Source organism: Lissotriton vulgaris, chromosome 2_2 (genome assembly GCF_964263255.1).
Source record: "Lissotriton vulgaris chromosome 2_2, aLisVul1.2, whole genome shotgun sequence".
Lineage (NCBI taxonomy): Eukaryota > Metazoa > Chordata > Amphibia > Caudata > Salamandridae > Lissotriton > Lissotriton vulgaris.
In genome coordinates this window covers 195,658,674-195,685,842 of record NC_141688.1, presented here as the reverse complement: position 1 = coordinate 195,685,842, position 27,169 = coordinate 195,658,674, and the positions used below count along the sequence as shown (strand labels likewise).

At 43.8% G+C, this 27,169-nt stretch overlaps 1 protein-coding gene across 2 annotated transcripts in view; it reads right to left on the bottom strand.

Moving 5' to 3' along the window:
* SMIM38 (small integral membrane protein 38) overlaps positions 1–13,249 on the bottom strand; it is a 92,269-nt gene extending 79,020 nt beyond the window's left edge. For both annotated transcript variants that reach the window (XM_086959892.1, XM_086959891.1), the window contains exon 1: positions 12,856–13,249. Coding sequence is in view for 1 of the 2 variants with exons in the window: in XM_086959891.1 (XP_086816017.1) it covers positions 12,856–12,903 (48 nt within the window). In the remaining variant the exon portion in view is untranslated. The remainder of the gene's footprint in view (positions 1–12,855) is intronic.
* Positions 13,250–27,169: the final 13,920 nt, after the last annotated feature.

Here is a 27,169-nt window from a genome sequence, read left to right as displayed (position 1 = left end):
TATTGGGGCCGTTTTATCACAAACAGAGCATGATGGCAATGAAAGACCAATTGTTTATATTAGTAGGAAGTTATTCTCCTGTGAACTAAAATTCCCCACTATTGAAAAGGAGTGTCTTTCCCTAAAGTGGGCCGTAGAAAAACTTTGATACAACTTAGAAGGGTGACCCTTTGTTCTTTATACGGACCAAGCCCCTTTTATGTGGTTGTGCAATAATAAGGGTAATAACAACAGAGTTCTACATTGGTTCCTGTCTCTGCAACCCTTTAATTTTAAAGCCGGACACAGGAAAAGCAAGGAGCAAGGCAAGGCTGACTTACTCTCCCGTTTTTTTTCAATTTTTAACAAATGAGAAAATCATATGGAGGGCATATATGATTGAGAGCACTATTTGCCAGAAGCTCATATACAAAGCCGCTACTCTTCGTAAGCTGCCATCGGCCCCTTTAATGACGATCCTCCTGAGACTGGGGAGACAGACCATACGTTTTTGCCTCAGAGACAGCTCCAATACAAAAAGACGCAGGAAGCATCATTGGAGGTGGAGGCTGAAGAGCGAGAGGCGGGAACGTTGAAAGAACCCGGAAGAGACGCCAAGGAAAAGGCACAAGCCAAGGAAGAGATTGGCAAGGAACCGAGAGAGTAGTGGTGACTCCAGAAAAAGTTGGAGGTGAGGCGGGATGACCCAACTGCTCCCAAGGAATCGACAACAGTTCACTGAAGGACCGTATACTTTTTCCAGCCAAGAACCCTGCCGGTGGGCCAGTTGTCAAAGCCACGCTCCAGTAGGAGCGTGACTTATGCAGGTGGTGCATGACAGGGTCAGGGAGTGAGGAAGACAAGGGAGCAGCATAAAAAAGATTGAGACCGCGGGTCGGTCATAAAGGCGGTCATAGTCAGGAGTTGTGGTTTTGTTTATGATCATTTTTGAGACTATACGCATTGGCAACTATAACAAGTGGGTTGCTTAAAACCGTCTTACCCCTACCATTTATAGTTACATGGGGTTTTCTTTCTATTTGTCTCTTGGAAATTAAATCCCAAACCGAGCACTAACTCTGTTAAAGTCTAGAATACTGCACATGAGAGCATAGTGAAGGTTTGACCCATAAAGACACAGAACGCTTACCTACTTCTGCTACACTTTTCTCTTGAGAGACCGCTGGGAATTTCCAAAACCTAGACCTGTAAAGAAGAGCCAGGCAGATTTCACTTTGGTGGACTTTACCTGATGCAAAAGACTTCCAATAAATAAATTAGAGGCAAACATATAAAATTATTATGCACCCTGTGCCATTAGTTACATACCCAAAAGGCACAAGGGTCACAGACACAGCCAGTCCAAAAGCAAGTTCCCGCCCCAATCCCTCCTCTGCATGGCAAAAACGCGTTCAGTAGGCAATGTCCATGCTAGAGCTACTAAAACCTAAACATCATGAAAGTTTCTAGTTTTCATGAGCAGCCCAAAATGGCTGTTATAACTTCACACATTAGGTCATAGATGACATCACAAATGACATCATAGATGACATCACCAGTCTTCAGCCAGAGTCAGCTAACTCTTTATACAAGGAATGGACTCTGTTCATTACGAGACGCCAAATCCTTGATCCACAGGGAACTACTAATGTCCTTTGGTCTAGCAAACCTAGTTATGGGAGCAAGACATGCGGCCAAATTCATGAACGGAAAATCGTCTCGCAAAGGGCCAGATTCTGAGAATCATTTGGGATTCATCATCCCAAATGCAAATATCGCTATTATAGAATTCGCAAATTTGCGAGGAATTGCATTTAAGGAATCTCTATTTGAGATTCATTAAATGCAATATCAGTCTGACTCGCACTCGAGCTTGGAGTGCCAGAAGAGACAACGCGGATTTGGCGTTTGTCGGATACGGATTAGATTTTGGACCACTGATATTGGGCCATCTGATACTACCTCCACATCCTGAAGAGATTAACTTATCACACTCCACGGGACCATGTGGCCTGGAATTATCGCCACATGAAAGAAACACATCAATGGCCATATATACAGCCGTGAACAAGTTGCATGTTCTTATCTGTACAAGAAGCGACGTAAAACACGTGTTGGCTTGGCTTGGAACACATGGACGCCGAACTCCGGGATGTCTGAATGAATGAGAAGAACATAAAGAATAAGACTCATCAATTTTTGTTGCATTTACTTTTTCTGTAATTAGACTGAATTGAATTTTACGTGTGCTAGGGTACCTGAAATGTGCTCTGTTCTGTTGGTTTTCCAATCAGAGGTTTAAGGAGGCAGGTGGTTCTCCTTTACCCTTTAGCACCGTCGATTATTATTGCCAGATTACACAAATAGCTACGAGTGGATTGCCCACCAGCGCCTGTGGACCTATCAAAAATACCACCTTTCCTTTCTCCATAAAAAATCTTGGTGATTATTGTCCAACACAGATTTCAGAACTGCCTTGTGAACCGCGCCCATCGTGTGATGGCAGCCAAAGTAAAATCTTCAATCTGTTGCAGTCAGGCAGAGTGCTGCTCTCCTTGACCCACGAGCATAACAGGAAAAACAGCTCTATCAGTCAACCACATTTCTTTAATAATAGAAAACTGGTTCTCGAACCAGCATCAAACCCAACCGCCAATGTATACATAATATTAACCCTTTGAAACACACCAGTTCCTTTTTTGAACACACAACTATCTCAAAATGTTAATGTTTTGTTAATGTTAAAATGTTATGGGTGTCTTATATAGCGCTCGGCTACTCCAAGGAGTGTCCCGGCGCTTTCTGACCCACAGCAAAGCTACAGAAGGAGAAAGAAAAAGGTGGAAAAAAAAAACCAGACCGATCACTGTCCATAGAGCCACGTTTTCAGACCTTTTCTAAAGGCCAGTAGGTTTGAGGTACAGCGGAGCGACAGGGGGACTTAATTCATTTACACCATACTACAAAATGGGCCTTTTCTGAGTCACACCAGTGCATCTGTTTTTGTTGTTGAAGAAAAAACAACTTTACATAGGATTTACAATGGGAAATGGTAATTTTGGATCACCCCAAATAATTGCGTGCTTTTCCTGATTGATGGTTGTGGAATTTATGTTTGCTTTGTTAGAGGAATGTTAAAGTCCGAACAAGATTTCCAAAAGAGTCAACTAATAGGAAATAAAAATGGCATTTCCTATAGAAAGGGCAATGTATACATAAGTAAATTGACAATAGCGACAACTGTGTGTGTAAGCAGTGGAGCAGTGTGTGTATGTGTAAGCAACACTGTGGTGCGTTGGTGTGTTTCTGGGTTCTGATATGTAAATAGAAACATTGACACGAGTAAACGAACCTTAACATCTATTGGGAACTATAATATCACTTTCACATGAACTTCTACAGCGCATCTGGCATTTTTACATAATGCACCTAACCACAGTCTCGCAAATTGCTATCACTCATTATACCGACCCCAGAATGATAAACCACTGAGTCAGGTTTCCCACTGAACCCAATATTATCCTTGCCAGCAAGATATATTGGTTAGGTGGATTTGCTAGTATATAGATCATTGCACTAATACATGCACGGAAGAGAAAGAATAGTGTGCAATCAGAAGGAAACACCGTTGTGAGCTTGGGTCTGGTGTGCAGGCATCTCTGTTTATACTGAAAGTATGAGCTTCTAATCTGTGACACCACAGAAGGTAATGCACAAATGACATTGGCTTTTGTACACCTAGCAGGTTATAGGCGTGACCCTAGAATGCTATAGTACCCTTACATTCACCTAGTTCACACCTCTCAGTTCATAAAAACCAGCGTCCGATTGCCGTAGCTGTGATGGTCACAATGTGTGTTCATTATGTCAGCCATTATCAATAGAGACACCTACCATGGAATCTCTTCGTACTCATTCAACCCTTGGGTCACAGTGCCTAGGATGTGCATCCATTTGCATTCCCGCAAATTGAGAATGTCAACCATACTACCACTCCTTGGGCCCAGAGAGATGTTTTCTAACACTATCCATCTCAGACTTCAGCCAGGTGAGTATGGAAGTGTCCATCATATGCGCCCCTTGAACCTTGCACCTGATGCTACTACAGTGTTGAAGTATGCATACTTTCATTTTTTATTGGTTCTGGCCAATTTACAAAAATCCACAAGGATATTCCATAACATATACCACATCTACACTATTACAGTTTGTGTGTCCTGTCATTGTGAATTCGTTCGTTGTGGTTGAATGCTTTTGTCTCCATCCGTCAAATCACATGCCTTGCAACGCCCACATTTACAATGGCCAGTGACCTGAGGTAAATTCCAGTGAAAGTATGGAGGGTGTAAAAGGGCCTTCTACGTAGGAACTCACGGCATCATCTCTACTGTACTTGCCTTTCCTGAACGCATGCATTGGTGTCAATCTCATCTGCCACTAATGCCCAGTACCTGTTAATACCCTATCTTATCTAATCACTCCAAGTGCAGTAGGTCGTCACACATATCATCCTATTCTGTGTGTCACCCGCCTGTTGTTTGGGTTCAAGCAGGACTTCCCTTGGCTTAAAACAAGTCCTCTTCTGGGCCTTCTTTAGTAAGATCGTTGGGTAACACCTCTCCGCCAGTCTCATTAGTGGGTCCTATGACTCCCTAAAGTAATCCACTGTGCTTGAGCAATTCCTTTAAGGTCTGAGGAATTACCCATAAGGCAAATTATCCCTCAGATTTCTAGGATGGTGGCTTGTGTAACGTAGGAGGGTGTTTTTCTCACTACATTTCCTAAACAGTGGTGTAAAGTTCTCCCTTCTCAGCCTTAATGGAAATGTCAAGGAAATCAATACTGGTGGAACTGTATTAAATAGTAAACTTGATCTCTTGGGATCTCTCATTAAGCCACTGATGGAAATGCTCGAGGTCTGTTTCGTTCCCTGTCCAAATCAAAAATACATCATTAATATACTGTCTCCAAAGAGCAATAATGCCCAGGTTTGGATTATCATTATTAAAGATCAATATTTTCATAGTTGTCCATATAGAGAGTATCGCTAAATTTTCCCCCAATGTACTCCCTTAGTTTGAAGGTAATTTGAAGGTAAGAATCAATTCTTCATCATGGCGATTTCCAGTAGCTCCACAATGAAGTCAGTGAGAACCAGTACTGGTTGATACCTCTTTTCCAAACCCCCGCCTAATGACATTCAAAACTGGCCTCGGGGAATGTTGGTGTATAGGGATGTAACGTCCATGGTTAACAGTAATTGTTCTTCTGGATTGAAGGCGAGTTTATCTACCAGTCTGATAGTCTCCATTGTGTCTCCCAGGTATTCTCTTGTGGACTCAGCATTAGGTTTCAAGAAAAAGTCCACATATTTGCAGATTGGTTCCAGTATGGAGCCAAATCCTAAGACTATTTGGCGCCTGGATGGTCTCTCCAAGTTTTTGTGGACTTTAGGGAGGGTGTAAATTGTGGGCAGTCTTCGGCTGCTTTTTGTTTAAACAGTCATGTTCCAATTTAGTAAGTAATCCCCACTCCAATCCTGTATCAGTCACTATCATGATATAAAATGGTTATCTCATTTGTGGGGTATGCATTGAGATTAGTGTAGCTTATTCCATCTGCCAGTTGTGCATTGATCGCAGTTTTATAGTCATTGGTGTTTTTTACAACTAATGCACCCCCTTTGTCAGCCGACTTAATTAAGTTGTCCCTATTGTCCCTCAGAATCTTGATTACCTCCCGTTCTAACCTGGAAATATTGCACTTCACATACTTTCAAGGTTCACTACAACCCTCTAAACCACCTGCTCATATGCAATTATTTTATGGGGCATTAGTTGTGTCCTTGAGGCTTAAGATAAGGAGGCCAGACAAAAAGCACTTTGAGTCACTTTGGGTTCTGTGTACAAGAGATGTAGATCCAACCCTTCTCAATCAGGCAAGGGGGCAGCAGGCAAGCAGGCAGCAGGCAGCTCAGCATAGCAGGAGTCCAGCAAGGGTCAATCCTGCAGAGTGGCAGGGCTAGTAGCAGCTCAGTAGTTCATCTTCCTGGCAGAGTATCTACAGTTCCAGAAATGTCCTGAAGAGTTGGTGTCTGTTTTCCAGTATTTATACTCAGCTGTGCCTTTGAAGTGGGGATACACATCCAGCAGTTTCATTTTAAAGTCCCTGGGCATCCTGCCTTCCCTACCCTGGCTCCAGGTGAACAACAGTGGGCATGTAGCACTTTATGTTGTGGCAGGACACAGCCTATTCGAGTGTCAGTAGGGTTGTGCCCAGATCCTACCTTCCATCCTGATAGTGATGGCCCATCCAGGTCTACACAAACTCCTTATTGTGTGTGGTTGTCTAGGTGGAATACACAACGCTCAATTGAAAGCTACACCAAATCAAGGGACCTGAGACAGGCTACAGACATTAAATGGCAAAGATAAAAAAAATGTGTACTTTCTAAGAGTGGTATTTTCAGAATTGCAATTTAAAGTCCAAATTCACCCAACATTTAACATTTTGAATTGTGATACTAGTGACACCAAACATATACTGCTTATTTATTTATTTATTTATTTTATATGCTTCTATAGCGCCTGAATAGACCCCCGAAGGGGTATCTCTGCGCTTTGCCATACAGAGGAACCAGCTATTGTGCCCGAACAGTACTAGTGGGGGTGGGCGGCGGGAAGAGAATTAGATGTTGGAAAAAAGATGAGTTTTTAGGATTTTTCGGAAAGACAGGTGATCAGTAATGAGCTTTAATGACAGGGGGAGGGTGTTCCAGAGAACAGGTCCTGTGTATGCCAGAGCCTTGCCTCCTTGGCGGGTTTTTTTAATTTTCGGAACCTTAAGGAGCTGGAGATTGCTTATCTCTCCCAATTATAAAATGTGAATATGCAACTCCAAATTTATCCTATGGGAAAGCTAGGCTTTGTGGTAGTGAAACATGAATTTACGTGTTTTTTACTAGCAGGACAGGTAAAACTTAAAAGTACATGTCCTACTTTTCAAATACATTGCGACCTGCCCTCTGGGCTGTACAGGTCTTCAGCTAAGGGTGACATATGTATTTAAAATGAAGGTTTGAGCCTGGGAAAAGATTTTTTTTGCCTGTTCGAAATGGCAGTTTAAGAGACACACAGGCTCCGCAATGCTAGGCCTGTGATATGTTTACAGGACTACATAAGTGAGTGGCAAAATCAATTCTGCAGTCCCTCGAGTAGCATTTAATTTACAGACCTGGGGTACATGTGGTGCCACTTTACTAGGGACTTATAAGTGTATTAAATATTCAATAGTGGATAAGCCAATATTATCATGTTTCAAGAAGTGAGAACATGCATTTTAGCACTGGTTAGCAGTGGTAAAGTCAGCAAAAATGAGATCAGGAAAAAAGGAGGTTGAAGGAAAGAAGGTTGGGACTACCCTAAGACTAACAGGTCTAACAGTTAGGTAATGAGCAGGGCCTATACTTGAATTCAGTTTTTAATATGTTTTGTGTAAATGTTCATTATGTTTTTATACACAACCTCGTGATTCTTAATGATGTCCCTATGGGGAAATCACAGCTGGTGAGAATTTTAGGGGTGTACGTTAACCGCATCGCTGCTGCGGTGATTTTTCCGCAGTGCTGCACAATTCAAAAAGCAATGTTACATGACGAGCTCAGCTCGTCATCCGCACACGCCACCCGTGGCTGATGACGAGCTGAGCTCGTCATTAGCATCGAAGGGGTTAATGGGGAATTTAGCAAAATGATACAAGTTGTATACCAATGGTGGCTCGCCGAAGGAGTACAGTGGGGTGATGGGCGGGTGGCGGAGGGCCAGGGTGGGAGGGTAGTGCACTCCGACATACTGCGGAACGGAGTTAAGTTAATAAATAAATAAAGCAATTTACATTGAGTGCGCTGTATCGCCAACTTTGCCGATTTGTTTTTATTTTGCTGAGTGCTCAACAGCTGCTCCAACACTAACGTTTAGGAAAATAACAACAAATCAAAAAAAGCATTGAAAAAAACAAAACAGACACATCCAATGTCCTACACACTGGCTTTGCCAATACTTGTTCATTTGAGGTCAGTGCATGAATGTACAATCACAGGCTTCTGTGAATGCTAAACAGCCTTAGGGATGGCATGGCAATTCAATAAAAATAGTTTCTGCACAAGATTTTTTATATACAATTTTCAGCAGGAGTATCCTAGCACAAAACAATTCGTTTGTGTCAATTTGCCACTGGAAATTGCTCCGTTTTCAGAATTTTCCATATGTCCTTTGGCAATTTTATATCCTTCCCAGCTTTCTTAAGTTGTACAATTGGGAACTTCAAGAAAAAAGAAAGTGGCAACATTTGAAAAAACCTACTTTACAAATTGGGTTCGCACCTAACACTTACCTCTCCTGCACACATCCCAGTGACTCCTGAAAGCCTCTGCCATAGATGCGAAATCCTAGGTGGTGCAGACAGGACTATGCGTGAATCTGGCATATAACTTATAGGCAGCTATACTTTGGCACAGTATCAATTACAGATGTGCCAATAAAAATTTGACAGAAGTCATAGCATTCATTATACCTTCTGGCCACATCTCTCCAGCTTCCAGCATCATATCATGTATACAAAGTTCAATAAAGACAGCAACCATCTGGCATTATCACAGGTTTATATTTCGCACATAAATCTATTACCTGTCCTCACACTATGCAAATTATATCACAAAGTCTTAGAACTGACTCGAACCTAAAAAACAAATAAACACAGGATGGCTCAAACTAGTTAGGCAATGAACTACACGAATGCCAATAAGAACACTCCATGCATCCCTTGCACCCCCACTGAGTTTCTGTTCTTCTGGAGTTAGTGGACAATGCTTCAGACTGTAGTCTTGAGAACAATTACACTGTGTTACTGGCTATATGTGTTGCATACTCACAACTCTAGATAGAGTACTTGGCATGGACTACTGAGTCTAACCTATCGGGACTAATTTTATTACCCAGCTTCTCAAATCACTCTTTCATGCTTGTCTCCTCTTCTGTATTCAGTCATTAAAATGTCTTCATCTTGCATCCCTCTTTACTTGCAACGTTGCATGTCTTACTGATAACCATTCTGAAACTGAAAAAACCGAATGATGTCTATAGGTCAAGATGCGCTCAGATAATATCTACTTATCATAAAAATTCCCCAAATACAGAAATTGGAAGAACTACCATCCTCTGACAGTTTTGCCTCAGAGACGTGGAGTACCAATAACAGCATTGACATAAACAGGAACATAAGGTCTGATCATGGCCTCCAGCTTTTCACATTCTCTACATGTTAATGTAGTAATCAAAAGCACCTATTATATCAACACAACGTTTCTTACTTCTAGGATGCTCTACAGAAGCGTCAGACTGCCATCTCCCTTGTTATGTTGTCAATATGCAAACAGAATTCAACAAGTACTTTTCTTACTGAGAAGGCTACAAAGAATTGAAAACATAATTGAAAGATAACTGTTGCCCACCGACCTACCTAGTCATATCTCAGAGGCCATAGAAGCTCTTCTCTTGCTTCCCATTGCTTAATGTAGAACCTTGGAGGTCCTCACCATAAGGCAGAGGGCAGTTGTCCAGCCTTTCTGATAGCAAAGCTCAGAAGATATACACAGAATTCTCAAATCTAGACGGCCATCTTGATTGATCACCCCACACTACAAGAAGTCAATGCGAGGAACCCTCTTTTAAATACCAGCAGCTAAAATCTGGTACTCTTTTCCGGCAAGGAAAGAACCATCGACAACCATCTGGAATCCAGGAAGACGGTGAAGACCTGGGTCTTTCCAAAATGAGGCCAGAAGGACACGCCTAGAGCAGACCTAGCAAACTATCATGACAAGGCTAGAGTACAATTGTGCTTTGTCTATGTCTCCATTAACCTGGCCACAGGGAAACTTTATAATTGTTTACAACTCCCACTCTTGTGTATGCTCTGCTAAGTCCTATCAGAACTGAAATGTAAATTTACTGCCAGCATATAGAGTCGTGTGAACAGCTCTTAGAGTCTCTGCCGGCTCCGTCAGCTGTCTCCCATTGACAGAGACCTGTCTTCTGCCTTTGCAGAACTAGGAGATCCATGCTACAAACTGTGACATTCCTACTTCATAGTTACCTTGTCTGGGACCAGGGCAGAGACACAAACAATGGCTCTTACACAGTATAAGAAAGCTGCTTGTACCTGAAGGGTATTGGTATTCGTCAGTTTTGGCAGTAGTGTATGCGCCACACCAGCAGATGCAAATAGATCCCTGCCAAGCCACCTATCGGCTCTGACTAGGACAAGGGTCCTCTGCTGGAGGAGGAGGTGATACATGCAGGGCCATATCAACGAGGCTAGGTTTCCTTTTTTGTTGACCACTAAGAGCCCATTTTGAATTAGGTAGGCCATATTTAGAGATCTCTATTTCTGTGCTACCAAAGGTGCTACTGCAACAGCAGTTCCTCATAAGACACTACTCGTTTGCTGAGCATGACCGCCATGTTTCCTGCAGCTGGTCAGCAAAATGTGAAGCAAAACTTTGTGTTTTACAAAACACAGACTTCCAAATTGACAGCTCATATTTGTAAAACAAAATACTAATAACGCTGATACCTACGTATTTTTCCTTGGATGTTGTATCATGTATTTATTTTAACATGCATGCGACCACTGGGCTTTTACTAGCAATGCTAAACAGAAAATAATACATCAGACCCTATGCTCTAAGTCTGATGTACTTATACCAACACCCACTAGTCTGCCGCGTGCTAAATGTAAGGTTTCTACCAGCAGAGTCAGCAGGAAACATGATGGTCATCCTCACACTAAATGAGGCAGGCGGACTGCCAGTGTGGCAGAGAGGGTACCGCATTTGTACCACATGTGTGATGGACTACCTGTCTGGCAGAGCTGAATTTGTAAAACAATAAGTGCTGGGGCTTGCGTCAGGAAGCTGTCCCAACTTATACCACCCATTGCACTGCTAGGGCTGCCAATGACAGTACATACGCAGCTACTAGCTGTCACACTGCTTCAAGTGCGACAATTCAGACGCTTCGAGGCCCTCGAAAGCTATAATAATGGCTTGCGAGGCAGGTATTAGTTGTTTTAGGGCCTATTTTATTAAAGCCTTTGCTGCGGGTGTAATTCCCCCATGGCACAGGGGGATGGGGGGGGGATGTGGCGCCGCATTGCTCGTGACGAGACCAGCTCATCATGAGTCACAGTGGAGTCACAGTGGAGCTGTGATCGTCACGAGCTGTGCTCGTCACGACCCCACCCACTGATTAATTCGCCCGCACAGGCGGTGAATTAATCGCACGAGGGTGGCCGCGGCCGTTATGACGAGCTCAGCTCGTTATGAGCACAGCTCCACAGTGACTCATGACGAGCTGGGCTCGTCATGAGCATGGAAGAGGTTAATGAACAAGTGTTGTTGTGCTCGTATTTATTTTAAACAAACAGCGCTACCATATGGCAGCTGTCATAAGATTTGATGTTGACAATTAAGGCCCGTGCCGAGCACTGGAAACCACTGGCTGAAATTAAGCTCTGCTGTTCCAGCAAACACTAAAGAGGCCCTAAGTCTAGAAATAACATAGTGACCTGCCATCTGTTCCCGCTAAAGACACAAAGGAGCCATCCTCTTTGCCTCTTCTGGGGCATAGCCGTGGTCTGTCTTCTAAACTCACAATACTTGGTCATGCATTCAAACCACTTCTTAAAAATGCATGCAAAATGCTTCACCCAAAAAACCTGCTGCCAAAAACAGAACTCATAGCATTCATGATGTCTTCTGGCCACATCTCTCCCGCTTCATATCAAGTATACAAAGTTCAATAAAGACAGCAACTCTCTGGCATTATCACAGGTTTATATTTCACACATAAATCTATTACCTATCCTCACACTATGCAAATTATATCACAAAGTCTTAGAAACTGACTCGAACCTAATAAACAAACAAGCACAGGATGGCTCAAACTGGTTAACTACACTGATGCCAATAATAACACTCCATGCACCCCTTGCACCCCCACTGAGTTCTGTTCTTCCGGAGTCAGTGGTCAATGCTTCAGACAGTAGTCTTGAGAACAACTACTCTGTGTTACTGGCTGTATTTGTTGCATACTCACTACTAATATCATATGGGCCTGATTTAGAACTCGTGGGATAACCTGTCCGAACAGGTTATCCCATCGGAACAGTGATGGATTTCATGTCCGCCATATATAAATCCCATAGGGTGTAATGGGAGTTATATTTTGGTGGAATAAAGTTCCTATAGGATGTAATGGGATTTATATTTCGGCTGATGGGATGTCCCTCTCCGTTGTGAGGGAGTAACCCGTCCGCCGGGTTTTTAATCAGACCCTATGACTATTAAATACATCAGCACAATGCAGAAAAATAAAGGATATCAGGGCTGTGGTATGGGACAGGGTTGCTCAAAAATTAAGGTTAATGTTAAACAATGGGAACTAAGGTCCACTACTTTTATTTTTTCTGTTATTTAGAAACATTTTCATAGACCTCTACTTTTCCCTTTGCAATGAAACATTCTCCATTGAACTCTGCAATCATATTTGATTATCTCTTTAAAACGAATTCTGTTACTTGTGCGCCTGAAATGCTTAAGGGAATCTGCACTATTATATTTTCTAGCTACCTCAACCACCCAAGTATATCTGTGTGTTCCCCCGTAAAATCACCGCCCAATCTACCAAAGTTCTGTTTTTGAGGCACTACAGCCTTTTGGCTTTGATTGAAACTGTTCTGTTATTCTCAAACTACAAAACAACTTTAGACAAACCTAGAATTATCAAACATACATCAATGCAAAAATAAGCACCTTACCTTCTTTAAGTAGTGAGTTAAACATTGATTCATCTCTGAGACCATCATCCTATGTTGAAAAAGAGCATTCTGACAAATTTTCTAGGTCCATCTTAGAAGTAGAATTTGTAGATCTGCTGCGCAAGTTGATGTCCTGGAGTGAACACTCGGAAATATATTTCTGGATGTTGGCTGCAAACATAGACAGCAGCTAACAACGAGATGCTTTTGAAGCAAAAATGTCAAACTCCGCAAAACAAAATACTGTTCAGATTCAACCGGAGTCTGGTCCTCTTGAGTGACTCTCTCAGTGAAGGGAGCGTCTGAGCTCAAAATGTGGGCAATTTTACAATGGCTCAGAAATATAATTTAAGAGAGTCGACATTTACCATCCTTTACAACCCCTTTTCTACTAAATGTGAACGTGCGCAGGTAAAGTAAGGTTTTCTCCCCTGCCTAACAAAACATACTTCAGGTAGATAACTTTTACATTTCTTAGAAAAGCAGCGTGGGAATACAAAGAAGCTTATCTGAGTCAAACAGTATAGGCAAACACAAAACCAAGGGTATTTGGGATAAGCAGAGGGCATTTCAGGTATCAGAGTTCCTTTAATGAGCAGAGGACATTTAAAGAAACACGTGTAGTTGTAGTAAAAAGGGAATTTGATGCAAATATGGACGCTCAGAACCACTAGAAATTCTGCACCTCAATGGCGTGCCCAGCTGTTGTGTAGATTGGGGATGGTGTTAACCTCAAATCAAGAGGCAGTGTGTCCCATAGGCATGGTCCCAACAGCATTTCAAAATACTGTCAATAAGAATAGGACTCAAACAAAAAGTGAGTATTAAAGCAGAATTTAGAGAAAAATGAAGGTTTATTTACAAAAATGTAACAGTACGACACATACATAGTAAAATGCTGATGCAGCAATAGTCTCAATTGAATGCATAGAGTCATTGTCAGAAAGACTTTCAGTTTTAGGAACAATGTAGAAACACTGAAAATCAGTAATGGGCCAAATCTAAAATGTGCTGCAAAATCAGTCAGAAATTGGGCAGCATCCCTAGGAGAATGTTACACAATGTCATATCTCCATAAGAAAGCACTGAAACTATATAGGCAGCATGATGTGATCAAAAAATTACATTTTCAACAAATCATGTTACAGCATTATGTATCCTTATATAACCCCATCATATTAGCACGAACCCACTACATGAATCTTGAGTCAGCACTTCTAAATTAATAAGTAATTCACAAATAAACAATCCACATTTTCTTGCATGTAGTGTCTGGTAGAAATATAAACAGAGAATAAAGATGATGATACAGCAACCATTTTCAACAAGATGGCGTTGAAGCCTGGGGACAAGTCTGCCTAAGCTAAAAAAACACACTTTAACATGTCGTAGCAAGTTAGGTTCAATGGTAATACCGTTATGGACATGTGAATTCAAGTGCAGATTAATTGCTCTGCACACTATTAATGATGCACATTTTGAATGAAACGCCCAAAAGCTCTAACACAAACAAGTACATTTGAGAAAAGGCAGCTGTGGCATTGGGTCCTTTTCCTATGTTGTGCACTTTGTTGAATGTGGTTATAAAGTTTTTTATTGTTTAGAATGTTATTGTACAAATGAAAGGGAATTCATTATGGACCTGTGAGCTGGCAGCAGCAGATGTTCACTTGCATCAGAGTTGCTATAAAAACCCAAGCTTGCCACATGCTGTGGGTTCCTTATGGAAGAAAGACACCTCAATTTAGGCAATGAGTTGTAGCCCTGGAGAAAGAAAACCCAGTGAAGTTCACCGAACTGCAGTTCTTGCTGAAGCTGTGGAAGGAGGCTGTTAAGACTGCAAAGCACAAAAGGAGGAAAAAAACGAGCAACCAAGGACTTTAACACTACATTGAAATTCCTGCTGTTGGGTTGCCTTTTTGAACAGAATTAAAAGGGGAAAAAACTGAAGTGTGAAGCAAAGACAGGCAAAACGAGTTGTGCGTTGTCTTACCATATTAACGGTGAAAGCCCTGGCAACAGCGCATTCTAGAGGGACCCGTCTTTGCTTCATGTTAGTGGGTCCGCTGTGACGCCGTAATGGTGTGCCATCACATAAAACTTCTGGTCACGGCTGTGACCCCCTGTATGCGGCCATCTTGGATGTGATCAGCGCTCTCAGAAGTAATTGTACCAAAAGCTCGCCTTGGTGCCTACATTAAAATCCATGTGGTAAAAGAGTGCTGCGCTACACCTTTCAATAGTTTTATTTATTTATTTAAATGTTGATTTTTTTTCAACAAAAAGTGCCGCAATCATTGAGGTACAAGCATCTAAAGCACAGTATCAGGTGTTCTCCATGGGCGGCAGCCTCTCACATACAGAAATTCAGGTGACAATGATCTGGAAGAGATGAAGTGCCCAGGTTCGAGTTGGGCACGCTCCGCGATAAGTATTCTACTAGCGGCCCTCAGATGTACTCAAAAGTGAAGGAGTCTGTTATAACGCCTCCCATGCGTTCCATAGTGAAGGCTTGCCACAGGCATGAATTCCATTAGGTCATAGATGGTGCAGCCTCCTGCTTCCATGGCGCTGCCACTGCCATCTGTGATGCTCCCAGGCATAACCACATTATGGATCTATCCCCAACTGTCTGACATTTAAGTGTGTCTGACCTCAGGCCTCACAGTATCAAGCCCGGGTCTCCCAGTTTGGGGTTTCTCAGGATGTCTTTAATTTGTGCCAGTATTTCTTACCAGAAAGGTCTAATAGTCAGGCAGTCCCATCAGATATCCTTAAAATTCCATTTAAAGGGGGGTAGATACAACCAATGATTCCATTTCCCTCTGTGGTTATGTGAGATTGGGCAGATATGATTTTTGTGAGGTTAACCCGGAGGGCCGCCATCTGCTCAAATCACCTGAGCTCCACCATTACCGAAGGCAGTGACGACTCTGGGTCTGTTACCGATAGCTGCATGTTGTCCACAAATAGAGATTTTTGTGCTCTTCTGCCCCAAACGGTATACCCCGAATTCTGGGTATCTTGCGTATATTTGCTGCTAAGCGTTTGATGCTTAGGGCGAATAATAGTGGCTAGAGATGACATCCCTGTCTCGTGCCTCTCTTTAGTATGAATGTATCCAAGGTCACCTCGTTGACTAATACCGGGCACATGGATGGTATAGTTGGCCCTCAACATGGCTATGATTCTGTTGCAAAATCCATACTTCACCAGTGTGCAAAATAAAAAGGGACAGTCTACTCGGTCAAAGGCCTTCTTGGCATTCAGCGCTAACAAAACTGCTGGTAATGATTTTTAGATGCCTTCTCTACCAGGTGAAAGACCTGTCATAGGTTGTCATATCAGGCCCATAGAGGAGAAATCCGTTTTCCGATTTTTGGTATAGTTACTTGAGGTCGCCCTCTAAGTTTGTGTACTGTGTATGCCAGGTTCCATGTGAGGTTGAACTCTCCCATTAAAAAAAATCTCCCCCTCGGCGAGTTTCCCATAACGTCACCAGGATAGAAGTCACAAATGCTGCTTGATTAAAGTTAGGTGCATATATGCAGACAAACGTGCATAGGCGACCCTGTAGCCTGCCTTTGACCATGACCATTCTACCCTCTGTATCTATTTTGTTGCCCTCTGGTTAGAATTTTAAGGAGTTGTGGAAAAATATTGCCATCTCATTATGGTAATTCGAAGCTGAAGATCTGTATACAAGCTGGTGTGCCCTTTGTCATAGTCGGTGTTCTTCTCATTGTTTCATGTGTGTTTCTTGTATGGCTACCACATTGTGTCTCTGGTCCCAGAAGTATTTACATATTTTTTGTCAGTTGGCTGGTGAGTTAAGCCCCTTGAGATTTAATGTGAGTGTGGTCAATACCAACAGTCCTTTGTATTAGGCTTATTATGAACATATTGGTCCAATACCGCATATGGTGAGTCAATGTAGTTCTAGACAATTACTATTTTAGCTGCCGAAATACGGTATTACAGAGTTGTCTCTTCACCCGTCTACCACTGGTCTCTAGCCTTGCCGTAGATTGCTATGCCAGGACCTGGGTGCGGAGTGACTCCGTGTCTCTAGGTATGCTAGTACAGCTCCTCATCTCATAGATGTTCTATCACCGGTGTCAGAGTCTCTTTTTAATTGTGCGATCTGACTGCCCCAGCTCTCCCCATTAGCATACATTCCTCTGCCTATCTGGTCTATTTCCTCTGCTGCTGTTTTTGACATTTCTGTGTCTGCAACTGCTTGCCCCTGCCTTCAACAGGCCTACCTCCTATGGCATTCGAAGTGGTCTTTGAGGTCTGGTGGTTCTTGGGCGGCAGACCCTGTGCCTCCGCCGCCTCCGCGCAAGTGGTGACATGGAGTAGTTTATTTTCGAAAGTGAAAGCTAAACCGAAGGGTATGTCCAGCGACACCTTATTTGGTTGCTACCTTCACTAAGCCTTCTTGTCTCTGTGAGTGAGATATAGCTGGAGACTCTGTTTGCCGCATCTTTTTGGGTGGCATAGCGTCAGTATCTTTAGTGGGCGCCACCCTCCAGCATTGGTCGCAGGTGCAGTGAAAGCCGAAGGCCACCCAAGGGGGCCAGGGAAGAGGCTCTCCTAGATCTGATCTTCCCCACCAACAGGTAGCTATGGTCTATAGCTTGTGTTAGGCGGATGTTGTTATTGTCTGTGGTAGCTTGTGTCCTGAGGGTTACTGTTTTCTGTGGCTGTCCCCATGCATCTCTATATATTGACTCATGGACAATGAGGCCCTTCGAGGCCACCAACTGTGTCTATTCCCGCCGGACTCTGAAGGTCGCCTGCACGATAGTGTCTGTTTGCTTATGTAGATTAGCCCCTTCCTCCATTTGTTTTGTTCTCACTCTCCATAGGTTGGGTAGTAGGCGATTTATGCCTTTTAGTCCTGAGGTGCCCTGACCAGAGTCAGCATAGATCTGCTTTTCAGTCTGCTCCTCCCAGAAAAAGCGGGTATGGCCTTCCTGACCAGTACTGTATATGGTGGAGTGAGTCTGACTGCCCCTGGTCTCCCCCAATCTTCCCTCTCATAGGTGTAGTTGCTGGCTGCCGCCATGCTGAAGTCTGGCATCTCTAAGTGCTCTACGAGGTCTGCCGGCGCTCTTGTTTATTAGAAGTTATGCTCCCCCCTTGGCTCTCCTCTATGCGCCTTGCACCAGTTATTGCCGTTGTGTGCCTACCGGGCTCACTCGCTCCGCTACTCTGTCCATGAGCTGTCCAGCCGCCATTTCATGGTGAGGCATGGCCCTCGCGAATCGCCACTCCGGACTTGCCGCTGCTAGATGACCCCTCCGTCCATTCACCAGGCCTGGAACATCCCTCGACGAGCCGGTTTCTCCTTTCCTTCCTCACCAGGTGGTCGGGCTGGGCGCATTTAGAAGTATGATGCGCTGTTGGTGTGCGGGGGTAGCCGGTACCTCTTACCGCCGCCACCCTGAGCTCCTCCGTACTATGAAGCAATGTATGTACTCCCATCATAGGCTACACACCCTCAGTGCCGCCTCCTACCTTCTTCTGATCGAGCTCAGGGATGGCCCAGCAGGCTTGGTAGCATCTATCTTCGCCTGCTACGTTGGGCTTGTGTTTTTTTAACCCCGTCGCGGCAATACCCTCTCAGCTAGGCCTCTTCGTCACACTGTTTCTCGGCCGTCATCCACCCACTGCATGTTGTGTCGCTGCCTTCTCAAGTATTATTAGCCCCGATCTCTCATTTGTATCGTGGTATTTCATCCTGTATTACTTGTTTAAGTGATTAATCTGCGAATTCGCCGCGGAGCCTCAATGGATTAGGTCTGTTCGGCCATCTTGGTTGGCCAGGCCCATCAGTAGAAGGGTTTTTAAGATAGAATGCGGAGGAATAAAAGGTGTATCATCTCAAGGGAAACTGTAAAGAGACAAGGTTTAATTGTCTCATTGATGGCATTCTACAGATGTATATTAGCAGAAGGAAGGAATGCATTCTGGAATTAAGCATGATGATTTATATGCATCGCAGAGCCTCTACTGTAACGGTCCTTTTACAATCATGAGGGGAAGAGTTACTTTTATGTAATACAACCAACACTGGTTGTCGAAATCTAGAAAGGTGAAGTCCCAGCAATACCTCTCCTGCTATTTATTGAAGCTCCTGCAGCATGAGATAAGTCTTTCTTCTTTAATAACCTATGCAGCTATCACTGAAAGGTCTGGTGGGCAAATTACCAAGGGGGACGATAGGCAATTATTGCCGATTTAGCGGCCGTTTTCAGACGCTAAGCGGCAATAATTCTATCGCTATATTAGCTAGCTGTCGCTAACTGATGTTAGCGACAGCTTTTAGTCAATAGCAAGCGGTTTGGGGCCCGCTTTGCATGTCAGCGATATTTATCGCTAATGACATGCAAAGTGGGCGTACCCAACCTGTTAGCGACTGAAAGCAGTCGCTAACGTCGCTATAGACAAGGCGGGCGTAGCGATGGAAATATTCCCACTATCGCCAAAAACTAACGCCTGCTCAGACCAGTTCTTAGCCATGTTATCCAATGGGAGGTGGATAACACGGCTAAGAGCATTTCATCGAGAATGCATGAATATCGCTGTATTCTCAGCGATATTCACGCTATCGCCGGAAAATTTATCTCTTTGGAGATAAACTTTGCTAATAGCACGTTATCTCAGCGATAATTTCCGGCGATGCTTAGCGATAAAAAAATTGTTGCTAATCCTAGTTAGCGATAAATATCGCTACTCGTTGGTAATATGCCCCCTCAATTCTTTGAAATTAACGATAGTAAACCATCCATAAAGACAGGTGAACGTGTTACTGATCTTTCAGTTGTTGCATGGAGAGTGTGGCAAGTTAGACCCTCGATGGGAATGTCACATACTCAGACATACTCAGACAAAGGCACCCTTTGCTAATAAAAATGGGATGTGCAGCATCCCCTACTGGAAGGGCAGGAGAACAAGTTTAATCACAGTGGTTTGCCACATAGAGGCACTTTAATACACGTAAGTACATTCTCCTAAGTTTGTTTATGCCACACACTGGAATAACCAGAGATTCGTAGACTATACCACACCACTGATGTGTAGGCACATGTGTGAACGTAGTGGCGGTCTGATTCTTTAATCTATAGCTCCATCTAACCCTCTTGTAGGTGTGGTTGAGTAAGTGTGTGTCTGTTTATTTAACTGTAAGAAATTTCTGCAGGCTGAAAGAGATGCTCTTTTAGCATTCACTCTTCATTCAGACTTCTAGATGGTGCCCCAGGGGTGTCTGTGTTTGAGTGCATGAGCAAATCTCTCTAAAGTTGGGTTAAGGGGGTTCAGAGTAACTTCTGCTGTACAGCTAGGCATCACTTAGTTTGTTAGTCCTGGCTTTCCATGCCTCTAAATTGTCGCCTGTCGATAGCACTGTGCTGGGTCGGGACCCCTCCGTGTGGTCTCCCATGCAGCTGTATCTAGGGGTGCAGTACTTCCATGTGGAATGCTTCCCATAAATTTGTATAATTAAAATGTGTGTACCTTCTCTATTTGTATTAGCTAGCAGCAGCCACCTAGAACTGATACCATTTCCCAACTTAGTGTGTGTTTGAGGCCCATGTTCCTATTGCTTTGAACTCTACCTACACTGCCTGGACTGCAGTTTACTCAAAATGCCATTTTTTAGCGCCCTTGTCAACCTCAAGAGCAAAATCATAAAATGTTACAGGTTCTGATTAGCTGATAAAGGTTGGAAAAATCATTATTTGGTTCTCTTCATGATGTAACTGTACATATAACCCCAGATCTTTACATCATTCTGTCCAATCGCCTTGTGTCAGAGATTAGGTCTGGTGGCATAGTGGACTAGAATGCCCTCTGTAGGGGTCTCTGTTCGACCTTATGATCACAGATTCAAATCCCGGTGGGTCCACTCAGCCTTTCATCCTATTGAGGTAAATAAAATGAGTACCATTGAGTTAGGTAACAATAAACATCTGTTATTCAGCTCTACGATACCCTTCTGTTATGTGTCCGGATATTGCTGAAGGCACCGGCCTACTCATTCCAATCTTCAAAGTGCACCGAATATTGATAAATGTTATCCTTTACAACAATGGGAAGAGCAAGTTGCAAGCTATCCATGACTTACCACTGATATTTCAAAGCAATTGTAAAATTCCGAAATCACTCATGCATTCCATACTGGTTAGCTAGGCCTCAACCACTCACGATTCAACAGTATTACCAATGTTTCCAATATCCTGAACCAACCCACCCAGAGTGCTTCTGGTCACTAAACCAGGACAGTCTCCCTCCTCTTGTTTGGCCACTGATCTGTCAGCATGAAGTCCTAATAGATAGGGCCAACAGGACTAAATAAACTGATCAGGTACAGACTACAGAAGAATTTAAAAAGTTCAGACTTTCACACCAACCAATGAAGCCCACAAGCACCCAGACTCTTCTTCTTCCTCCTGACTCATCCCCCCATAAACAAATTAGATTAGCTGTCAAAATGCCGGGCACAAACTTATTAAAATAGTCAATTTTGTTGGCAATCTTGCAAACATAGCTTGATCAAACCTATTTCCCAACATCAATAACCTACAGTCAAAACAGAACCAAAGAAGATGGCAGTTGTATATCACAACCCAAAAATGTAAGGAAGACCGAGGTTCACGATTTGAATAACTTGAATACTGGATTACAACTGCATCGGCCCTTCATTTTCCTTCTCATGTGTGTTAATATATTCGCTGCCTCCCCTTAGAGTGTATTCAATGTTCATATCATATGTTTTTCTTCTAATTCATTCTAGAGGGTCATAATGTTGGGTATCATATGTATACTGCAAGGCACATGCTTATGTGAATTGAAGGCGTGCTCATGCACTAAAGTAAGCAGTTTCCTGTGCAGTTCTAGATGGATCGGCAAAACTCAATTCTCCATGAATGGCCAAAAAAAGACACCATACTTTTAGAGCATGTGATTCCTTTATATTTTCCTCTTGCATTGCCAGACTCTGTGAGATCTCAACCAACATCATCTTTCACATTTGGCAATTTGGGTAGCCTGTATGACAAACATCTTTTCTCCAGCCATCAAGTAAACACTACACCCTATTAGTGTTTTTATTGCTCTTTTTAGTGACCCCTAAATTACTGCATTGACACATGCTATGGTGTTTTGCAGTCCAAGCCTGTACATGGGTCTCTCATAGAAGACTTTAAAAAAAACTGCAAAAGCACCATATCAAAGCTGCTACAAGCTCTATGCTGCTTCAGCTAAGGAGAGATTACAACTTAATGACATCTGCACAATCCAGAAATCGTTCAGTAGTCTTGCCCTACCTACCACAGCATAGTCTTCAAGGGTGGCTTGAATATTTTGACTTATAGATTACTTGTGACAAGGTTGCATGTTTGGTATGTGGGTTTGTACCCAATGATAGGCAACTATGAGAGCCCTGTTAAATTCTGAGGGGTAAGATTCCCAGCCCCGAAAAGCATCATCTGCATTCACTGCTTCCACGTTTTTTCACAATTGGACTCAAGGACCCCAGAGCTTTATCGGCAACCCTGAAACAAAACCTAGCATTTCTCCCCAAGCAGGAAAGTGGTGCGCTATGATCCAGCCACAGATTTTGCTACACCTTGGCACAGACAGAGTTGCTAAGGACATCATGTGCACCAATGCTGCTCTTGTCACCTGCCAAAGAAAAGAGCATCCAGTCACCTCCTAAGGGTGCTCTGTGGGTTGGCTGGATGGTGATGGATAGCTCTAGTTTGATAGATCATGCCGATTAGGCCTCACTATAAGGAACCTAAGGAAATCAAAGGGAGACAGCTTACTTGGTCCGGATTGGATCCCAATGCAAGATGGTCCTTTGACCTCACAAGAAGAATCTAGAGCACACCACTAAGTAAGTACCTATAAGTGAACATTGAGTCTATTAAAGAGGAAAGCACACTTTTTCATCCAGGAAATGGTTGTCACAACTGGCAGTCTTCCTGTTGATAGAAAAGCTTGGAGACCTGCTAGCATGAGCTGTGCAGGTGGTGGGATCTATCCAGAGGAGATGTGCTGCTGTATTTCAGCAGGCAGAAGCCTGAAGGGCACTTGGGAAGGCTTGAAGCTTTCTGGGACTGCAGTTGGAAGACTGACAGAGCATTTCATTAGCTGGGAAACCAATACACAACCATTGTGCGAGTAAATATTTACTTTTTAAAAGTTTTTTGAGTGCATCCTTTGTGGTGATTTCCCTCTTGGACTACCTTTGGTTTGTCCTTTGTTGCACAGATTAGCTGTTTTAGGCTGCCTTTGCTTTGCACAGCCACACATAAGAGATTGTCAGCAAATAGGCCGATCTTGGAACAGAGGTATCAGTTATATGCAAACTGAGTTTACACCTAGGATACGGACTAGCTAACTACACACACCAAGTAAGGGATCCAGCACTAATCCCAGAGATCACTATTATATCCCGGTGCTCATTTAGTGAGGGTAGGCCTATTTAGACATATTAGTTGCCATGGTTGGGTTGTTCATTGTATACTAGTACAAGTCTGCTAGTAGTGTTGATTACGTTGCCCAGTTGTATCTGTTTACTATTCACAGCATACTTGCTTCAAAATAGACTACAATAGTTTCAATAAATATATTGTAAACTTCCTCTCTGTCTTTTTTGTTTACTATGGACTTGATGAACGATTTAGAATGCAAATTGATGATCTGTTTCCACGGTTTCCTTGGGAACTAGAGGTTCATGTTCTAGGTTTGCAGAAATTATCTGCTACTCTGGAAAGGTTAGGAGTTCAGTTAAGACACTGCAAGCAAGTTGGTTTTGGGCCTAAAGGTACTGCTGTGGTAGAGACTCATGGCCAGATGTAGGACCATTACAATTGGTGGTTCGCAAATTGCAATTTTTTTGCAACTCGCAATTTGCAACTCACAAAACAGAATGTGCTTATGTGTCTCTGGCACATTTAGCGATTCCCAATGGGGTCGCTCTTGACCTGACTCAGCAATATTCATGAGGCAGGTCACAATTTGTGGCTCATTGGGAATAGCCACCAAACACACGGACAAGATCAACAGGAAGGGGACAGCAGACCACCATTTCTGTGTCTGCCTTTTAAATAAAGCAATGTTTTTTTCCAAATGCAGCCTGATTTCCTTAAAAAATATTTTCTAGGGTTTGTGAGTCACTATTAGGAAAGGGCGTGCCAAGGGCACCCCTTCCTACTACGAGTTGCTGGGGGTTGTACAATTGTTTTGTAGTAGCAAATATGAATGCAAAACAATCGTAGTTAACACCAGTTTCCAATTGGTGGTAAGCCAGTCGCAATTGGGAAGGTGTCTCTAAAGGACCCCGTCCTCTCTGCGTTTGACAGAGAAAATATTTTTTCCATTACAATCATCCTATCCTTACTCTAAACACTACAAACCACAAAAAAATATGTAGGGCCATATGTATGTAGGACAAGATTTGCGATTCGGAATTAGCGATTTTTACCGAATCGCTGATTCCGAATCGCAAATTGCGATGTATCAAAAAAATCGCAAATAATAAGCGATTCGGTATAAATCACTAATTAACTGCGAGAACGTGAAAAGCGATTCCTTAAACCGGAAAAAAACGCAAATTTGCGATTCCTTAACGGGAAAAATTGCAATTTTGCGAATTTTGCTAAATAGCCAATCGGAATACTGGTGCAGTCTGATGACATCACCACCAGGAAGTAACAGACTACCCATGCTGCAACAGTGTTTGTAGAGGGAGACTCACAGAGAGGGAGTGAGTGAGACTGAAGACTGCTCCAGGCACACCATGGCTGAATGTGGCAAAAAGGAAATGGCTGGGACACAGCAGCAGGAAGGAGAAAATGACAGAAAGAGGAACTTGAAATGTTCTGAGGCTGAAATTGAGACCCTCATTCAGGAAATGGTGCCCAACCATGACTAGCTATTTGGCAAAAGTTCCCTGAAGGTGCCAGAGGCCAGGAGAAGGAGGATTTGGGCTGAAATACAGGCAAAAGTAAATAGTTCAAGTTCAAGTTCAGGAATTTGTATAGGGCACTACTCACCCAGACGGTCTCAAGGCGCTTGAGGGAGGGTGGGTGCATTACGTATCGAATAGCCAGGTTTTTAGTTGCTTTCTGAAGGAGAGGTGGTTCTGTGTAAGTCGGAGGTGAGTGGGGAGAGAATTCCAGGTTTTGGCCGCTAAGTAGGAGAAGGATCTTCCTCCCATGGTGGATCTGTGGATGCGTAGAATTGCGGCGAGGGCTTGATTGGATGATCGTAGTTGGCGGGTGGGTGTGTAGAAGGACAGTCGTGTGTTGAGGCATTCGGGTCCTAGGTCGTAGAGGGCCTTGTGTGCGTGGGTGAGGAGACGGAACGTTATTCTCTTGTTGACGGGGAGCCAGTGGAGATCCTTCAGGTGACCGGAAATGTGAGCATGACGGGGAATGTCCAGTATGAGTCTGGCTGAGGCATTTTGGATGCGTTGGAGTTTTTTCTGTAGTTTGGCTGTGGTCCCGGCATAAAGGGTATTTCCATAATCCAATCGGCTGGTGACCAGTGCGTGGGTGACTGTCTTTCTTGTTTCGGTGGGGATCCAGCGGAAGATTTTTTTGAGCATGCGTAGGATGTTGAAGCATGAAGATGAGACGGCGTTGACTTGTCTGGTCATCGAGAGGGAGGAGTCTAGGATGAAGCCCAGGTTACTTGCGTGATCTGTAGGTATGGGTGCTGTACCCAGGGCCGGGTGCCACCATGAGTCGTCCCAGGCAGAGGGGGATGATCCTATGATGAGGACTTCCATTTTGTCCGAGTTAAGTTTTAAACGGCTGTTCTTCATCCATTCGGCTACTTCTTTCATTCCTTCGTGTAGATTGGTTTTGGCGGTGTTTGGGTCTTTGATGAGGGAGAGGATCAGCTGGGTGTCGTCTGCGTAGGAGATGATGTTGAGGTTGTGTTGGCGCGCGATGGATGCGAGGGGACTCATGTATACGTTGAAGAGGGTGGGGCTGAGTGAAGATCCTTGTGGTACACCACAGATGACTTCGGTGGCCTCTGATTTGAATGGGGGGAGGTGGACTCTCTGGGTTCTTCCGGCAAGGAACGAGAGGATCCAATCCAAAGCTTTTCCTTGTATTCCAACGTTGTTGAGGCGTTGTATGAGTGTGCTATGACATACTGTGTCGACGGCGGCGGAGAGGTCGAGTAGAATGAGGGCAACTGTTTCTCCGTTGTCCAGTAGCGTTCGGATGTCGTCTGTAGCTGCGATGAGGGCGGTTTCGGTGCTGTGTTTGGCTCGGAAGCCGGACTGTGAAGGGTCGAGGGAATTGTTGGATTCAAGGAAGGCGGAGAGCTGACTATTGATGGCTTTCTCAATGACTTTGGCAGGGAATGGGAGGAGTGAGATGGGGCGGTAGTTCTTAAGTTCAGAGGGGTCTGCTGTGGGTTTCTTCAGAAAGGCGCTGAGTTCGGCATGTTTCCAGCTTTCCGGGAAGGTAGCGGAGTTGAAGGAACAGTTGATGACATCGCGGAGATGGTGTGCGATGATGGAGTCTGCTTTGTTGAAGATGTGGTGGGGACATGGGTCGGTTGGCGATCCTGAGTGAGTGGAGTTCATCAGGCGGATGGTGTCTTCAGTGGTGATTGGGTACCAGGCGAAAAGGTTGTGAGAGTGCTGTTTTGGTTCGGAGGTGAGTGGAGTGGGCTGTTCATCGGACTGGTTTTCAAAGCTGTTATGTATGTCGGCGATTTTGTTGTGGAAGAAAGAGGATAAAGAGTCACAGAGGTCTTGGGAGGGAGTGATGTCGTTGGTGCCGGCGGTGGGGTTGGTAAATTCTTTGACGATGTTGAATAGTTCCTTGCTGTTGTGGGCGTTGTTGTCGAGTCGATCCTTGAATGCTGATTTCTTGGTGGATCGGATCAATTAGTGGTGTTTGCGGGTGGCGTCCTTGAAGGTGGTCAGGTTGTCAGAGGTTGGGTTTTTTCTCCAGGTTTTCTCGAGGGTACGACATAACTTCTTGGATTTCTTAAGGTCATCGTTGAACCAGGGGGCCTTGTTGCTACCTTGTTTGATCTGATGGATTTTCAAGGGTGCTAATACGTCAGCGCTGTGGGTGATCCATTGTGTGAGTTTGGTGGCAGCTTTGTTTGGGGCCGATGATATGGCAGGAGGGTTTTGGTTTAGCGATGTGAAGAGTTGGTCACTGGTGATTTTGTTCCAGTTTCTTCGAGGAATAGGTTGTGGGGGGTTGTGGGTCGTGGTCTTTTTGTAGCTGAAGTGAACGCCGTTGTGGTCTGTCCAATGGAGAGCTGT